The following is a 19,239-nucleotide window of genomic DNA, read 5'->3' as shown; positions in this document are numbered from 1 at the left end:
AACATGAGTTTGTGTTTGTTTGTTGGTAGATAGGCAGGCATAAATACTTTGTGGGCACAGCCTCTGATTAAAATCAGGGTTGTTCCCATAATAAACTGAGGATTGATGGTAATACTATTATGATATGAGCTAACACCAAACAGGGAACATTTTATTTTCAAAATCTTGATTAGGGATATTTCTAGTTAACTGAAAATTGATTAGGGACATTCCTGAGTTTGCTGCACTTTTCAAGATGTTATCAACTAACAGAGACTTTTTAACGATTGTAAATCAAATATCAAATATATTTTTCTGCATAAAATATTAGTGGCTGTATATTTAAGGCGTTTCTGATCATTCTAATATTTGTACTAGGTTAAATTTCATCTTATTTCCTAAAATACTGTTTTTTCATACGTACGAAATTATTTAAAGACAAAATCCAGTTTGGACTTCTTACAAATATTAAGACGACCAGAAACACATTGAATATATACTGACACTGATATTATAAACAAGAAAATATATTTAATATGTAAGCTTAATTGTAAAAATATTTTATTAGTCGGAAACATCTTATAATGCAGCAAACTCGGGAATGTTTTAAAATATTGTAGATCCTGAACAAAATGTTTCTTGCCAAAGAATGCTTTAAACCACAGATGATGTGGCCTCGTCTGATGTGTCATTTGTTACATATATACTGAACAAAAAAAGAAACATAGGATTTGTACATAAAGTATTTGTTGTGTTAAAGAATTCATTGTGTAATGAAATTATATAGGTAGTATTAGCCTTGAGCTGTATTATCAGGATTCATGAATTTTATCAATTATTTTTGCACTGTTAATCGTTGACAACGTGAAATTCAATTTGCACGTGCATGTATGGTTCGACATGTCCCGTGTAGTATTCGGTCAATTTGTTTTACTTGTCTTACTGACATTGTTGTCAAGTGAACGAAAACGCTTCAAAATTTGTAAAACATTTTTCAGTTTTTTACATTGTAGCATTTTTAGTATGCCAAGAATACCCAATAATATACGCGAACGGGCGATTGGCATGCTTGATGCTGGCATGTCGACAGAAGACGTTGCAAGGCATGTTGGGAGTTCTAGTCGAGCGATACGAAATCTTCGCATAAGATTTCGAACGACAGGAAGCACCAACGACTTGCCACGTCGTGGACGTCCACGTGTTACAACGCGTGGTCAAGACAGCTATATCATGAACACGCATTTGCGCAATCGATTCCAAACTGCCACTGCTACTGCTGCTAACACACCTGGGCTTCATAATAACCGAATCAGTGGGCAAACTGTTCGTAGTCGTCTGCGGGGGAACGGTTTACATGCACGACGTCCTTACGTCGGATGCGTTTTAACGCAACGTCATCGTCTAAATCATCTTAATTGGGCACGTGTACACACTCGTTGGATACGGCGACGCTGGAATACCATTCTTTTTTCGGATGAATCCAGATTTTCTTTACAACGTGGTGATGGCAGGGAACGCGTCTACCGTAGGAGAAATGAACGCTATGCTGACTGCTGTGTTCTTGAACGAGATCGTTTCGGGGGTGGGGGTTGTGTCATGGTCTGGGCAGCCATTGCCCATGGTTATCGTTCACCACTAGTCGTCATTGATGGCACTTTAAATGCTCAACGTTACCGTGATGACATTCTCGCTCATCACGTCATTCCTCTGTTCCATAACAACGCCAACATCTCGATTTTTCAGCATGATAATGCCACCTCTCATACAGCTAGAGACACTGTAAATTTTCTTAGGACAAATAACATTGATTTCATTGATGACTGGCCCGCTAAAAGTCCTGATCTCAACCCCATCGAGCATGTCTGTGATAGTCTGGACAGACGATTGAGGCGTCATCCCAACCCACCCGCTAACGTCAACGAACTTCGTCAAGCGCTCATTCAGGAATGGAACAATATTCCACAGGCAGAAATCAACACTTTTAGTCAATTCTATGCGCCTGCGATGCACTGCAGTGGTCAATTCAAGAGGTGGTCATACCCGTTATTAAGTGGGGTTTTTTTTTTTAACCCCTACCACACTTGGTCAAAATTTCTCCCAGTTTCTGTTAACCTATGGCCATGATTTTTGCACCAAACGATGCATCATGGAACACTCTTTAAACACATATATAACAATTATTCCCCCGGTTTGTTTTCATCAAGTTATGTTCAAGCAAAGTTAGCGGAAGTTTCTTATTTTGTTCAGTATAGTAATTAAGTATGATGAAATACACAACATTTTGATCAGCCTAAATCAAAGGGATTTTGACTCGTAGCGCCTCTCGTGTCACAGCCGTAGCAGCATTATACAGTAAGCTGTTAGTGACATCATTCCTAGCAAAGACATACCAAACCCTATGTTGCTGGGGTTTTTTTTTGCGGGGGCTAACTGGTAATGCGTTGAGGGCGAATTGACGTGTTTTGGGGGCGAACTGACTGGTGGCGAATAGACATTGGGGTGAAACATCAGGCATTCTCAAGTAACCGTGAACCGGCCTATTAACGGAAAATGGTTTCGATACATGTGCACTGTAATGTACAATAGATTTGATGAAATAATGTTTTACTTTGTTCACTTTTTTGTCAAAACCAACCAACAAATGTAAATATCCGTGCCATTTTCTGTTGTTAAAAGATTAAATGCATGTCATATCTGGCAGAGCTCAATGTTTTGTTCTCCAACTACCACACTTTGTCCCAGTTTGGGGTCATCACTTGAACTGGTATCCATTTTATTACTATCTTTTTTAAAATGCATTCTTTTCACAAGGAATTTCATTATCACTATCAAGAGTTGGTGTCGGTTGTCATTATGGTTTTATATAAAGTCTGGTTAGCTGGAGAGCTAGATGGACATTTGTATAGTTATGATCGTTCTCTTAGTCAGAGGTTACTCTATAGCAAAAAAACGGCTGACTACCACACGGTAGACAAAGATTCCTGCTCCTATACAAAAACAAATTCTATGTTTGACACTATGTCCATCTGTTAACTTTTTCTTGTTCGGACCATATCTTGCATATAGATGCATACAGGACCATCCAACCTCACATGTAAGAACAACTTGAGATGGTGGTATGTCACATAATATTACTAGGTCACTGTGACCTACTTTTTACAGTCTACTGCACATAACTGTAAATCCTTGTCCGGATCATATCTTGCATACAGATGCATACAGGACTAAACCTCACATGTAGGAACAACTTGGAATGGGTGTTTGTCACATAGAATTACTAGGTCTTTGTGATACAAATAAATTAAATAATTTGTCTGTATTCTGAACATCATATGGTTTTCCATCAAATTCTTGATGTATCATGTACTTCACCAGTAATCTTGTTTGATAAAGCAATAGGCCAAAAGAAGACTTTTGCATGATGATAATCAATTTTTTTAATGTGGCAATAAGCTAAAAGAAGACTTTTGCAATGTAAAATTTTGGCACTGGAGAACCACAAACAGCTATGTAATTGAACCCAATTTTTTTTTCTTTTCCTTTTTACAATTTTTTGTTATTACATTGACATCTGAAATCAATAGTTTTTGTACTCGTTCTTTTAATTTCGTACAGTTTATGCTGTTCATCACACAAATGACATTTCACAGTCCGAGGTAATGAGCTGTATTGTTGACAAAATTCTATAGTGCTTTCGGTGATTTCTAATTTTTAAATAAACGATAGCCGTTTAAAGTTAATTTTGCCACATTTAAAAAATATATATATTTCTTCTACTTCATTATCCTCTCTTCACTTTTCTGCCATTAATGTGAGTCACAATTTAACAAATAATAACACATTTTATACACTAGAAATTTGATGAACAAAATATATACCTCATAGTGGTGAACATTATGGTGCATGCATTGCAGACACTGACAAATATTGATACAGGCAAAATAGAAATTTACACCCGATATTCAAAATCACACTATTCGGTGGGTTTTTTTTAGATAATATAATTTACAGTTTATCAATGTTTGCAAATATATGTCAATCATTGACCATTAATGAGGGAAGTATAATTTTGTTGGGTCCATAAAACCTGTTGATTACCTGAAATATGGTCAATAATGTTCTTTGTTGGAGGGGTGGGGGAGAGAGTGGGGTTTTTGTGGGGGTTTTTACTTAACGTCACTGAGACTCGTTCATTTTCTTTATCCTGATCGAAATAGGAGTGTGCTAATAATTTCCCACAAAATATGCACTGATAATTTTTTGTAAAGTCATGCATTAATATGACATGACAAGCACAGGAATGCAGAGTAAACAGTTAAAATGATTGTATATTCAAATGCAGAATGGTGTGTTTGCAGATTAAGATCCAAGCATGCTATCCTCAATAAACACCTCACCAATTAAAAATTCACTGTGGCTGGAAGCTGGTACAAGGATGTAAACCCAGTACCTACCAGTCTTAGGCCTGATGGCTTATCACTACACCACCAAGACCAGTGAAGCATGTAATATATGTAATATACTCTTCAAAAGAAGAAACGCAAAACCACATTGTCGTAACATTTGGAGAATTGATTTAATTATTGAATGGTGAGTCCGATAATTACCAAATGTTGCAGGATTGTTCACAATTCACTCTAGTCCATTGTGAGTAAGTGATAGGACACACCACCAAGGTCAAGGTCATCTGGAGTCAATACCGGGTGTGGCCTCCGCGTGTGTTGACAACTGCCTGGCACCGCCTGCCCATTGAAGCAACCAGAGTACGGATGACGTCCCGGGGGATGGTGGCCCACTCGGCCTGCAAGGCTGCTGCCAGCTCGGGCAGGGTCTGGGGCTGTGGTTGTCGCTGTCGGAGGCGTCGGTCCAACTCGTCCCATAGATGCTCAATTGGGTTCAAATCCGGTGATATCGATGGCCAAGGAAGGACATTAATGTTGTTGTTCTGTAGGAAAGCCGTTGTGAGACGTGCTGTGTGAGGCCTGGCGTTGTCATGTTGGAACACTGCGTTGGCGTTGGCCATAACTGGAACGATGTGTGGCCGGAGGATCTGGTCATTGTAGCCCTGTGCATTCAGGTTGCCCTGCACGTGGACCAGGTCAGTTCTGCCAGTGTGTGAGATGGCTGCCCACACCATGACACTACCCCCGCCGAATCTGTCCACTTCCTGCACGCAGTTTGCCGCATAACGTTCACCACGACGCCTAATCACGCGACATATTCCATCATGACGTCGGAGCAGAAATCGGGACTCGTCACTGAACCACACCTGTCTCCATCGCAGTTGAGGCCATTGTCGATGAATCTGGCACCACTGCAGTCGGAGTCGACGGTGTTGTGGTGTTAAGATGACACCTCGAACTGGACGTCTGGCACGAATTCCTACCTCACGTAGGTGGTTCCGTACGGTCTGGTCGGATATCCTGCGCAAACCTGGTATTGCTGCGGCTGTGGAGGTGGCAGTAGTCAATCGTTCCCGAAGGTGGCATACCCGGATGTAGCGGTCCTGCCCGGGGGTAGTGACCGGATCTAGGGAGGTCACGTGTTGATCCATGTTGCTGGTAACGGTCCCACAGTCTGGAGATGGTGCTTGGGGACACATGGAATGCCCTGGCAACGGCCATTCTGGATTCGCCTGCGTCTAGTCGGCCGATGGCATTGTTTCTCTGCGGTTCACTGAGACGTGGCATGTCCTGGATTGTCAACTGTCGGCCAGATACAGAGGCCAGGCAAGCGAACACCCTGCACTTTTATACTGTCGGTGTTCATGTTGCACGTGCAGACAACGCACGTGCAGTGGTGACATGGTTTGCACGTGGCTGCGTTTTTGCGAATATTCACATTTTGGAACTTTATTGTACAGTAGCTGCGTTTTATCGAATGTAACCGTGGGAATGTGTTTGGGACATGCAATGACCTTATATTCACAAAGCATGAACCGGTAGGAAACATAAAATCGGAGTTATAACCCATTTGTACCCTTTTGCGTTTCTTTTTTTGAAGAGTATATATCACTACCCAGTTCTAATGATCCCATTATTGGGAACCAGTTTGCACATGTATGAAAGAAGCACCTCTTTGGAATCTTAACAGTGTTACAGGCATTCACTGTCATGAGAAAAACACCTACACTATGATTTATCTAATGACGGCTTTCATGCAGCCATTCAATGTGGGCATAAATAACTTGTTTACTTTGGCCAGCTGGGTGCCATGTGCTATATTGGTCTGCTTGGATGCATGCACATACACACTGTATCCAGCCTAGACTCTGTATTTTGGGTCGGCCAATATTTCTCTCATTTCATCTTGTGTAATTCTTATCTGGCAAGTTGGAAAGTTTTCAGAGCTTAGATTCAGTTGCTACCGGTGTGGAAATGACCTTGAGCACATCAACAGGTTGTTGTTCATGTTAAGTTGACTTAAGACTGGTGTGTGTGTGCTGGACTGCAGGTATTCTGTGGTGAACTAACGGCAGTGTTTGACTATCTCTAAGTGTCAGCAGAACATCTGGTGGTGCTTTGGCTTGCAGAAAGTTGAGATGAATGATGTGTTCAGTGCCGGTTAATGTACTAATGAGTACCTGTCGTAGAAGGTGAATTCCTTCAAAAGTTCTATGGAGACCATGTAGATCTTTTCTCTCTCACTGTTTTGTTTTTATTCGGGGGGGGGGATGTGTGCATGTGGGGGGTATTTGGGGGAGGGGTGAAAACCAGTGATTGTTTTGGGGTGTTTGTTTTCTTTATAAATGTTTATTAATACTAAGTGTATAAAGATGTAGCTTATTGAGGCAGGCAATGTATTAAAGCATAGATCTATTACCAGCATATAGAAATTATTTGTGTAAAGAAAACAACTTTTTTTGGTTTAAAGTTGAACATTAGTATTCTGGGTTTAAGGATGTACAAAACTAGCTCATTAAAAGTTTTTCTAGATCAATGATGTGTATAGGGTCAGGCAATGTATTAATGCATACAAGCGGAATTTGTCTGTAGAAGCCATGCAATTGATCTGAATTGCCAACAAATGACGTTTAAATATGTTTTTATGAGTATCATATTCTCTGATATAAGCAAGAACTTTTTATCAAGACTGCTTGTTGTGTTGTTATTTGGTGGGTTAACAAAAAAACCCAGTACTTATGTTGTAGAAAAACGACAAACGATGCCAATGTTGTAACCATTGCATTTGATGCAGTGTCGTGGTATATATTCTTGCACAAAATAAATTTGTGCAAAAAATAGGAAGCAAAAAGAGTGTATGTGAATTTCTGTATATCATGTCTGTATAGCTAATGTTGCCTTTGATGATCTTATGGTACTAAAGATTCCTGGTACTTGTAGCAAATGTTCTGCCAGTCTTGCTTGAGCCTTCCATCCTTCTGTTCAGTAATCTGTTAAATGCTTTAAAGCTCGGACATATTTTATGTCCAGGTTACCATCCAAATGTTACGTCTTACCTGTCAGTAATCGGATATATATATAACCATTTGATTATTTTAATATATTTGGCTTACACTAGAACACTATTTTTGCATAAATAAACTTTCTTTTTAATGATGGATATCAATCTTCTTCAAAATTACCAATTTCGAAGATTTTTGTGGTAATTATTTGGTTATTGTCCTAATTCTCATGATCTTTGAAAGTAGGAAGTTATGAAGAAAAATAGGTGGCTATATCTATTAAGTGCTGTGAAGAGGTTCATTGCAAGAGTGAAAAAAGTGATGGTGACATTAGTAACCACTGAAAATCACTGCATAATTTGTGCTTTGCTCTAATGCATCTCATTGCACTAATTTCAGAGTTTCGTCAGTGGCATTTAAGATCCTTATTCACGAATTAAAAAGGATTGAAAAAATGTCCTTGAATATAACTTGTTGAGGATGAGCCCAGATTAGTATATGTTTCTTTTATATTTCAGGTACTGCTAGTGATTGTCTCAGCTGTTATAGCTAGTCGATCTACTTGACATGGCAGTGAAGGTATCGGAACGGAGGACGTGACCGAGTTATTATGCCTTACGTGCCTTCTCCACCTCAGCGGAATGACAGCCTGCCCAGCTACTCTAGGACAGCTCCCCCCATACCCCCAGCTCCCGTCAAGAGAAACTCATTCCAGCACAAACTACGCCCAGCTTCGGAAATATATTACTCTGTATCTCGCGCCTCTTCAGCTTCTTTGAGAAAAATGGCATATGATAAGGCTTTAGAGAGGCCAGGGTCAGCTGATTCAGCCAGCATGTCGTCCTGTCCGATTTTCACTCACGAAGTAAAGACATTGTTCAGAGACAGTTTTAAGACACTCCTGGAATTCTATGAAAGTGGACATCTTTGTGATGTGGAACTTAAGGTCGGGGATAAATCATTTAAGTGTCATCGAACGGTTCTTGCATGTGCCAGTCTGTATTTTCGAGCCATGTTCACTTCTGAAATGGCGGAAAGTAAGCAAGGTGTGGTGACTATTTACGATATTGACGAGAATGCTATGGAAAAGCTTATTCGATTTGTTTACACATCAAAAATCAGCCTGACCACGGACAACGTTCAGTCGATCCTGTACGCATCCTCAATTCTCCAGATCGAGGCCGTCGCTCAGGCGTGCTGCGACTTCATGAAGACCCACCTCCACCCATCAAACTGTATAGACGTGAGGAACTTTGCCGAGCAGCACAACCGGGTGGAGCTGATGAAGACTGTGGATGAATACATCCTGGATCACTTCCTGGAAATCACGGGAAGCCCTGACTTCAAGAACATGCCGGTGAACCTGCTGGAGAGACTGGTGTCTTCTCCGGACCTGCACGTGGAGACTGAGGAGCAGGTGTACGATGCTCTGATGGCATGGGTGAACCACGACGCCGAGGCACGCGGGGAACACCTCCCCGGGCTCATCTCCCATGTCAAGCTGGCCCTCATGGACCCGACTTTCCTCATGGAGAAAGTGGAGACAGCTGAATTGATAAAGAAGAACCACGATTGTCGCGATTACCTCGACGAGGCCAAGTATTACCAGATGTCTCTGGTCAGTCTCGTGCCGGATGTCAAAGTCACACCTCGCACGTGTCCAAGGAAAGCTTATGCAGGTGAGATTTCAATTTGATTGAATGCTGTGTTAAATAGAGAATACTATATGAGCGGCCGTTACATGCCATTTATCTTATGAATTGTTTGAAAACATGTCTTATGAGTAAAAGTGAGTTGAAGACGATTTTAAATGAGTTTGTAAGATCATTTGGATAACTAAAGGACATTAATGTAGTATTCTGTTTCTTATATATCCTCAAAACCAGGTTTAAAACATTTAAAATGTATTTACGATGCTGACATTTGTAGTTAATTTACATATCACAGAGCAATCAGTTTCAGGTTAAGTTACTAGTATGTCATGAAGCTATCAATTTTGATTGTCTTTATTTCATTGTGGCTGTGGTGACTAGGTAATCACCTAGAAGCAATTGGTATATTTTAAATCAATATCACACTTGTGTTGCTGACCCTAATTTAATGCATAGACCAGTCTCCCCACCCCCACTAACACACCCTCCCCACATCCAAGAGTAATGTCGACTAATAAATATTGCACATAATGAATATGTTAACTGTTTAATTTTCTCAGGTGTGTTGTTCTGTGTTGGAGGACGTGGAGCGTCAGGAGACCCCTTCAAGAGTACTGAGTGTTACGATGTCCGCAGAAACAAGTGGTTTGACGTCGCACAGATGCACACCCGGCGCCGGCACGTTGGTGTATGCTCAGTTAATGGTAATTGTTAGAAATCACCTTTATGTTCCCGGTCACTGAATGGTAGTAGCGGTACCTTCAGATAATGGTAATTGTTAGAAATCACCTTTATGTTCCCGGTCACTGAATGGTAGTAGCGGTACCTTCAGATAATGGTAATTGTTAGAAATCACCTTTATGTTCCCGGTCACTGAATGGTAGTAGCGGTACCTTCAGATAATGGTAATTGTTAGAAATCACCTTTATGTTCCCCGTCACTGAATGGTAGTAGCGGTACCTTCAGATAATGGTAATTGTTAGAAATCACCTTTATGTTCCCCGTCACTGAATGGTAGTAGCGGTACCTTCAGATAATGGTAATTGTTAGAAATCACCTTTATGTTCCCGGTCAGATAATGGTAATTGTTAGAAATCACCTTTATGTTCCCCGTCACTGAATGGTAGTAGCGGTACCTTCAGATAATGGTAATTGTTAGAAATCACCTTTATGTTCCCCGTCACTGAATGGTAGTAGCGGTACCTTCAGATAATGGTAATTGTTAGAAATCACCTTTATGTTCCCCGTCACTGAATGGTAGTAGCGGTACCTTCAGTTAATGGTAATTGTTAGAAATCACCTTTATGTTCCCGGTCACTGAATGGTAGTAGCGGTACCTTCAGATAATGGTAATTGTTAGAAATCACCTTTATGTTCCCGGTCACTGAATGGTAGTAGCGGTACCTTCAGATAATGGTAATTGTTAGAAATCACCTTTATGTTCCCGGTCACTGAATGGTAGTAGCGGTACCTTCAGATAATTCAGGTAATTGTTAGAAATCAGATAATGGTAATTGTTAGAAATCACCTTTATGTTCCCCGTCACTGAATGGTAGTAGCGGTACCTTCAGATAATGGTAATTGTTAGAAATCACCTTTATGTTCCCGGTCACTGAATGGTAGTAGCGGTACCTTCAGATAATGGTAATTGTTAGAAATCACCTTTATGTTCCCCGTCACTGAATGGTAGTAGCGGTACCTTCAGATAATGGTAATTGTTAGAAATCACCTTTATGTTCCCCGTCACTGAATGGTAGTAGCGGTACCTTCAGTTAATGGTAATTGTTAGAAATCACCTTTATGTTCCCCATCACTGAATGGTAGTAGCGGTACCTTCAGTTAATGGTAATTGTTAGAAATCACCTTTATGTTCCCCATCACTGAATGGTAGTAGCGGTACCTTCAGTTAATGGTAATTGTTAGAAATCACCTTTATGTTCCCCGTCACTGAATGGTAGTAGCTGTGCCTGTAATTTATCATCTCCCCCCCCCCCCCCCAAAAACAAAAAATCTGGTTTGTTATGAAACAAACATTTTTTTCCATTGTTAACCACTGAAATTCTATTTTTATTTGCATAGACCCTTTCCCCATTCCATTAACTTAATGATGGCACTGATGGCAATTGCCATAGTTGCAATATGAATTGATATAGGTCGGGTGTGTTACTTATGTCCTCTTTTTTTTTTCATTGGATAGAAATTATTGCTGTCTGTTTAAGAGATCATTTATGTTTTTTATATTTGTTGCAAAAGTTACTGGTTTAACATTGCTGTAGACAGACTAAAATTTTGCTGTAGGAGAGCATTTTGCCTATAATACAAATATTTCAAAATTGTCGTAAGTAGCACATTCTTAATTTCAAGCCCTGCATTATGTATAATGCTGTTAGTTTAATTCTGGTCAAGGTGATAATGGAGGAATTGAATAAAACTGAAATGAGTTTACAGCCTATTGTGTTATTGACTGAATAGTTGACTGTGCTTCACTTTTTGAAGGTTTGCTGTATGCAGTGGGTGGACACGACGGCACAGAACATCTCAGCAGTGGAGAGGTGTTTGATCCCAAAACCAACAAGTGGAAGGAGATACATCCAATGGCAACATTCAGGTTTATATTTGTCAACTTTTGCTGTAGGCTGCCAGACATGATCTTTGTTTGAAAATAATCTTTACTAACTTATTTGTTTTATTTTGCATCAGGTAAAATAATGTCACGGAAGTAATAGTTTAGTGAAATATTTTACTTCTTACGTGTGCTTTTTCGCAAATTTATAATAAATGTTTCCACAAAGAAACAATCAGTTTATTTCTTGACTGCAGCTAAAAATCTAGCCCAAATACTCTGACCATAAGAGAGCAATACAGACAGTTGGACAGTTATGTAGTTATATCGCTCTGATTACGGGCAGAAAAAAAACTATATCAAAGCTACGCAATCTGTGCCTGCCAAACTACACATTTAACCAGAACACTATTGAAAGGGGGTGCTGTCGGGTTTCTTCCTATAGTGTATGTAGTAGTGATTAAAACCAGATGCTCAGTAAACCGTAATCCCCTCAAAACCAAATGGTTTTTTTAAATATCAGTACAGAACAGAATCTTTTAACAGGATTCCCCTTAAAACTGGACTTTTTCACTTAGTCCCATGGGTGTTTGGTTCAGAGGGTATTACTGTATATATTTGGTAAAACATTTTTTTTAAAAAGACCTTTGTTTTAAAAACCCAGTAACCGACAGTGTAGAATTCAAAGTTTTGGTATGATTCTTGCATTCAAGTCTTGATATGTTTTGTATTGTATATATATATATAATATGTTATTTACCCTCACAGACGAGGAATAGCCCTGGCCAGTCTTGGAGGTCCGATCTACGCGGTGGGTGGTCTGGACGACTCGACCTGCTTCAGCACGGTGGAGAGATATGACATCCTCACAGACAGCTGGTCATCGGTCGCTAGCATGACCACACCGAGAGGCGGGGTCGGCATCGCGTCACTCAAGGTATTATGGTACACTGATTGGAGGGTTGAAATTTGGTGATTCAGTACATTTTTATCATTGGTCGTTGACTAAGATTAATATGTCAGTGTTGTGGAATGAAATACCATGTAATAAAAGCTGCAGTCTTGACTTTATGTTCTATGTTTCAGTATTTACAAATAGATCATCCAGTTTCAGTTGATTCCCATGAGGCACCATTCTTCGATTTATGGTAGCTGGGATTTTAGATCTAGGTCATAAAAAGTGCACTGTATACCATTGCAAAGCAATGAGAGCAATTAGATTTTGATTTGTTTAGTGGTGCATTGTACTGGACAATGATGGTGAGAATCGTATGTTGCAATAAGGCAGTTGTCGATATCACATAAATTTATTAAAACTAGTTCAGTTGAGCTTGGTAAATTATGTTAAAGAATGGAAAGATGAGATTGCATCTTTAACAACATGTAGATTATCAAGCTTCAGTACCGAACAGTGATGCAGGTATAATAACACTGTTAATATGAAGTTAATAGAAATAGAAGTTATTTTTAGTTAGGTCATGATTAATATCTCTTTCAAATGATTTCTTGTACCCATTTCGTAATATGTGACACCATTGGCAATTTCAGGGTCATATCTATGCTATTGGGGGCAATGATGGAACGAGCTCACTTGACAAGTGTGAGCGCTATGACCCGTATTTAAACAAGTGGACGCCTATCGGCAGCATGAACAAAAAACGGGCAGGAGCTGGAGTGGCAGTGCTGTATGGTGCTATTTATGTTGTAGGTCAGTATACACATGTGGTCCATTAGACATTTTAGGGATTTTTTTATCTCAAAGGATCAAATCCCCTCGGTGGACCCATTCTCTGATTATTATTTTTTTCCCGTCCCAGCGAGTGCCCAATGACTGTATATTAAAGGCTGTGGTATGTGCTGGCCAGACTTTGAGAATAAAAGATTCCTTGCTGATAATGGAAAAAAATAGCAGGTTGCCTCTGAAGACTATGTCAGACTTACTAGATGTTAAACATCCATTAATCATTGACTGATTAGTCTGTGTGCTCTAGTGGTGTTAAACTAAATAAACGTTAACGTTTTAACTGCTGGTGTTTCAGGTGGTTTTGATGACAACTCCCCCCTCGACTCGGTGGAGCGGTATGACCCAAAGTCTGACACGTGGTCTGTGGTCAATGGCATGTTGTGTTGTCGGGGAGGGGTCGGGCTCGACGCACTTGGAGGCAAACTGTACGCAGTGGGCGGCCATGACGGATCTAATTATCTCAACTCGGTGGAAGCCTTCGACCCAATCACTGACACGTAAGTATACTCAGAATACCAGGTACTCCTCCAGTACGGGCCCATGAAGTGGCGACAGCGGGTTTCCTCTCTCAATATCTGTGTGGTCCGTAACCATATGTCTGACGCAATATAACCGTAAATAAAATGTGTGGAGTGCATCGTTAAATAAAACATTTCTTTTTTTTTCCTCCAGTATGGTGCTAGTTTTTGAAAGGTGGAAACATACTTGATAATCAGTTTTGTAAAGACAACATCCACGTTGTTGTTTCCATTTATGTGTCTCGGTGGTGGAGCGCTCCTTCGAGGTGCAATAGATCACAGGGTTTATTACCTTGGATAGATATTTTCCCCCTCTTCCAACCAGTACCCAAAGGTTGGTACATCATTTGCCTTGGTATGTACTATTCTATCTATGGGCTCTGCTTTTCAGTGGTAGTAGCCTTTGTGATAGCTTATTTTCTGCATTTTTTTTCAAGTAAAGAGTCAAAATAACCATATGTTAGACACCAAATAATCATAATTTAAACAATGCTGAGATGTTATTAGATGTATGAAGGGTTCATTTCCAAACTGCAATATGTCCATTTACATCAGTTTTGTTGCAACATGACATAGCATGTATCATACCAAGCACAGTTTTAACATCCTTTTCATTGGGTATAGATCATGTTTTGGCATAAACTTTATTGTTGAGTTGTAATAATATTAGTATCCCTTCAGCTGGGGTGGGAATTCTCCTCAGATCAGCTGTTTTCCTCTCATGGAACTTTGCATTTCCTTGCATTTTAATCATCCTTTCCTCCAGAATGTGTCAGATGGCACAGAATTTAACCTAGGATTTCAAGAATTTCTGGGACCCCTCTAAATTTCCTCTATTTTACAGTTCACCAATTCCCACCCCTGCTTCTGCTTGCTTTTTAATGCTCCAGTGTTATTCTAGTTTTAGAATGGTGGGAACAAACAGACAGTCATGCTAATGATTCTGTTGTGGACTGCATCTTATTTTGTTGGGATTTTTTGTTTTATTATGATGTTGGTTTTATTGCTTCATTGCTTATGGTCTTAATACATGTCCAGTAAACAATAAAGATGATCACTGCAATTGTTTCAGTCCATGATTAATTGGAGGAGAATAGGGGTCTTCTGACCAAGAACATGTCCTACCTTCTGATCTAATGATGACATTGTTTGTTGCAGGTGGACAGTGATGCGAGGAATTCAGCAGTTCCGAGCGGGAGCTGGCGTCACGGCGTGTGATAGTGTGCTAAAGAATCTGAGGAAAGTTGTGCGGAACACATCCGAACGCTTACAGTGTGTATAATCAGTGTTACGCTTCCCTCTGTGATCTTTCATATACTAGCTTCTGTAACACTTTGTCAGGTTTCGTTCACTTAGTCCTTCGGCTGCTATGTTAGCAGCTATTGTGATATATTTAAAATTAATAACCTTTTTTGTTGGTGTTTAAAGCATGTTGTTGCACAGACAGGTATTATGGTATTAAACTATTATATATTTATGTACACAATTGGTTAAAAACAGGTATTGTGGTCTTACTAATGTATGGGACACTGATTCGGGAAATTATTAGTTTTTGGTTGCACATACAAATGTATATGTTTGACATATATTCTAGCGTGGCTGTGGCTGTGAAAGAAGATAACCTCATCAGTTCTTATTGTTAATACCTAGAAAACTGTGGAACACAATTTCAATATTTGGCAGGTTCATTGTTGAAAAGTAATGCAATAATGAGACTAATTATAATTATAAAACACAATATCATGTCAAATTTCAAACAAAATATTTTGAGGTGATTTGTTTTCATGGGTAAAAATTATTTAGTACAATCAAACAGGTTTGTTGATGTCCACTCTATAGTTAATATTCGTGACAGATGGCTGATAATTAAGAAAGAAAAGAAAATGTCAGATTTCAAAGAAATATTTTGAGGTGCTTTTTAATGGGTAACAAGTGTTTAGTGCAATCAGACCGATTTTTTTATGTCCACCGTATAGTTAATATTCATGACAGATGACTGATAAATATAAAAGAAAATATAATATCAAATTTCAAACAAATGTTTTGAAGTGCTTTTTAATGGGTAAAAATTATTTTTCTGTGCATTCAGACCGGTTTGTTGATATTCACGACAGCCGACTGACAACCACCCACTGTTACACATGTACGGTGATGATGATTATAAAATTATTATATTTGATGTATAGACCTCACCATTTAAGGGGAGCTATCACTCTCACTCGCCTAGGACTAGTCCAAGGAGAGTAATTTTGAGCTCCCTTTAGCAATTTATATGGTATCATTATGGTAATATTTCAGATGGCTCCCCATAATTCAAGTTGAGGGAGCAGTTAATTGCTAATCTCAATTTTGATTTTCATAACGAAGTCTGGTTACAAAATATAACCAAGGTGCAAAATAGTATCACGACACATAATTTGAAAACAGATTTAAACCTCTTACCGTATTTTTACATCTTGTTGATCAAGGCTTTTCTTTCTTTTTTTTTCTTTTTTTTTTTTGGTAAATATATTAAAATCCAGAAGTGAAATGTTGAATTGCAATAGATCATAACTTTTCGGTTGTTCAGAATGTATATATATATATATATCCTATAACTTACCCATGATATCCATGTCATAAACCCATGTGATAATTTTAGTGTATTAACCTGGTTAATAATGGTATGCAAATTTGCAAGGTCTCTATGTAATGTGATGCTGTGGATGGGCCATTTGCTGACAAGCCAATAAGACCTGTGTATCTGAGCGTAACGTTTTCAAAGATTTAGTTAAAATGCGTGACATCAAACTAATTTGTGCTAATCATGATGATGTCATATTACCGACTTTAGTACTGTGATTTACTAAAAATTTAATTAAAATATTATTTTAGAAGTGTTATAGGATAAATAGAATTCGCTACTCGTTTTTTTAAATATGTAAAATATCAACCTTGTCTAGTTAATCGGTATTTGTCTCAGCAGAGCCTCGACAAATACCGATTAATATAGACTCAGTTGATATTTTCCATATTAAAAAAATAATCGTGACAAATCCTCTATATATACCTTTAATCGCATTGTGTTATTTATACTTGTTGGATATTTCACAGAATTGAAAAATAATTCTGTCAAGGATATTTCACAGAATTGAAAAATAATTCTGTCAACTACTATTTCAGAAATCAGATTGGATTTTTTTTTTTTTTTTTTAAGATATATTTTAATTTATAATGTTGGTGTACGGAATTTATGTGTAGTTAATACACCAGATGTAATTTAGATCTGCTTAGTTTGATACTTTCATGGCTGTTAACAAAAGTAAAATGTTGTGACTGAAATTTCATGTACAGGGCATTGCCCTGGTTGGGGGTTTAGATGGCGGATGTCAGTGCCATGATTATATCACCATTCAAAATGGTAGTGTTTTACATGATAATTGTAGTCCACTTTAAACATGTATTTCTCCCAACCCAAACATTAATTTGATGGGTCCTGCAGTGAACCTATATTAATAAAAATAGTCCTATTAGGCTGACATTTGCTGGGGTGTTCTTTCACAAGCTACGGACATTTTTTTAAAAGTTTGCATTATTACTTGATATTATTTATTTAGGCTTGACCGCCAGCTAATGGACGGCAAATCAAATATTCAAATACATTTACATCGGGTCGCCGTAGTCTTATTGCAAATTCATTATGGTCGTTAAAAATTGGGGTAAAAGCCAATGTCTGATACTGCATTACGCTAACGTTGAATAGTCCTTTGTTGATCTTTGTGTCCATTTAACAATACGTAACGCAAAATCTTGCAGTTTTAATACCCCTCTCGCTCGTGTAACGTTTTGTGACCATGTCATATTTTACTTTGGGGTCTTTAGTAATACATATATGTTAAAATAAAACGGCAATGACTGGTTGCATACTTTATTAATTAACATTACGTTGCACAATAACACCCTCTCCCCCCCCCCCCCCCCCCCCCCCACACACACACAATTACGTTTTGTCACACATCCCATAATTCCTACTCTCCTTAGTGCACGTTGAGTAGTTCTCGAATGACCCCATTATTCAATCGTAAATAATAAAGAAGTAACATACCGCTGGTCAGTAAATGTTAATTTTTCACCGGATCAATTTTATTAAGTCTTAATATCTATAATACGCAATCTAATAATCTCCCAGCAGAACTATTACATTGTAACAGTGTTCAAACTCGCACGTGCTGTTCATCACATGGTGTGACATCGGGTACGGCCATTACTTCAAAGAGAGTAAGTAGCACATTTAAATTAGGGTTTTTTTTCACTTAATTTACAACTACTGTAGTAACGGGTTTTTTTAGGGGGTTTAATTACAAAAACTGTACCAAACATGATTTTAATTTTTTTTTAATATAATAATAATAAAATATCTGAAGAAAAAAAGTACGAAACATATGTACACACCTTTTTACAAAATAAGATCGTCTGCTTAAAATAGCACAGCAAATGGTAGTGCAGGATGCACATTAAGTCAATACTTTTACTTTCCACATCCATAAATAGCGGATTGGATAGATAGATAACAATTTAACATGTCCATATACCACTAGGGTTGGACGTGTTGCGATAGATCCCAAATGTGTGTTAACGCAAATGGATGGATTAAAACAAAAAGTTAATTCTTCTACCAAAAATATATTATATTAGACAATGTAGGCATTATTACTAAAAACTACGATACAGCAGACTGTATCAAAACAGGATACACCTAATTTGCATATCCAGGTCAGAGTTGTTCGTCACGTGTTCTTAATCGATCGGAAAACCAAAACGAAACTTTTTCGATGTCATTTAAAACAAATGTATACAATTAGCTAAATTTGTAAAAAAAAATATGAATTCAAGTGTCCACGATAAGAGCAACTTTGGGAATCTTTATTGGGAAACTGTTGGGTTGAAGGGTCTAATTGGGGAAAAGTTTGATATTGGATTGGGAATTTACATTAGGGGAATGGGGCCGGTGAAATGTATAGTAGATTATACCCTGGGATGGGTCCCTAAAGGGGGTCAGTGGGGCAAAGAAAACGTCCGAAGCGATCAGGTTGACATTACGGAAACCGAAAACGGCCGAAGTGATTCTTATTTAAAAAAAAAAAAAAAACCTGACTGAAAAAATTATTTCCACAATTTCTCTCACGACGGAAATCCGTCTCACGACAGACAGTTAACAGCCATGTACTTTTAATCAGGATCTTATGAGATGTTGCTTGATTTTACTGGTCATGGTGGATTTGAGCTTCATTTCAATTTTTAAATAGATCTACATTTACTACATTTTTTATATTGATCATATATAGCAGGTTTCTGTATTTTAATAAATGTCATGGATAGATTATTGTTGCTTGCTTCAA

At 38.5% G+C, this 19,239-nt stretch overlaps 1 protein-coding gene across 1 annotated transcript in view; it reads left to right on the top strand.

Annotated features, from left to right (window-relative positions):
* Positions 1-19,239, top strand: part of LOC121375154 (kelch-like protein 8) — a 31,151-nt gene that overhangs the window by 9,383 nt on the left and 2,529 nt on the right. The window contains exons 2-8 of the mRNA XM_041502425.1: positions 7,903-9,063; positions 9,597-9,740; positions 11,533-11,644; positions 12,368-12,536; positions 13,148-13,307; positions 13,639-13,840; positions 15,020-15,133. Coding sequence (XP_041358359.1) covers positions 7,995-9,063; positions 9,597-9,740; positions 11,533-11,644; positions 12,368-12,536; positions 13,148-13,307; positions 13,639-13,840; positions 15,020-15,133 — 1,970 coding nt within the window. The 5' untranslated portion in view covers positions 7,903-7,994. The remainder of the gene's footprint in view (positions 1-7,902; positions 9,064-9,596; positions 9,741-11,532; positions 11,645-12,367; positions 12,537-13,147; positions 13,308-13,638; positions 13,841-15,019; positions 15,134-19,239) is intronic.

This window comes from Gigantopelta aegis, chromosome 6 (assembly GCF_016097555.1).
Source record: "Gigantopelta aegis isolate Gae_Host chromosome 6, Gae_host_genome, whole genome shotgun sequence".
NCBI lineage: Eukaryota > Metazoa > Mollusca > Gastropoda > Neomphalida > Peltospiridae > Gigantopelta > Gigantopelta aegis.
Note: the sequence above shows the minus strand (reverse complement) of the source record. Positions and strands in the feature narration are given on the sequence as shown.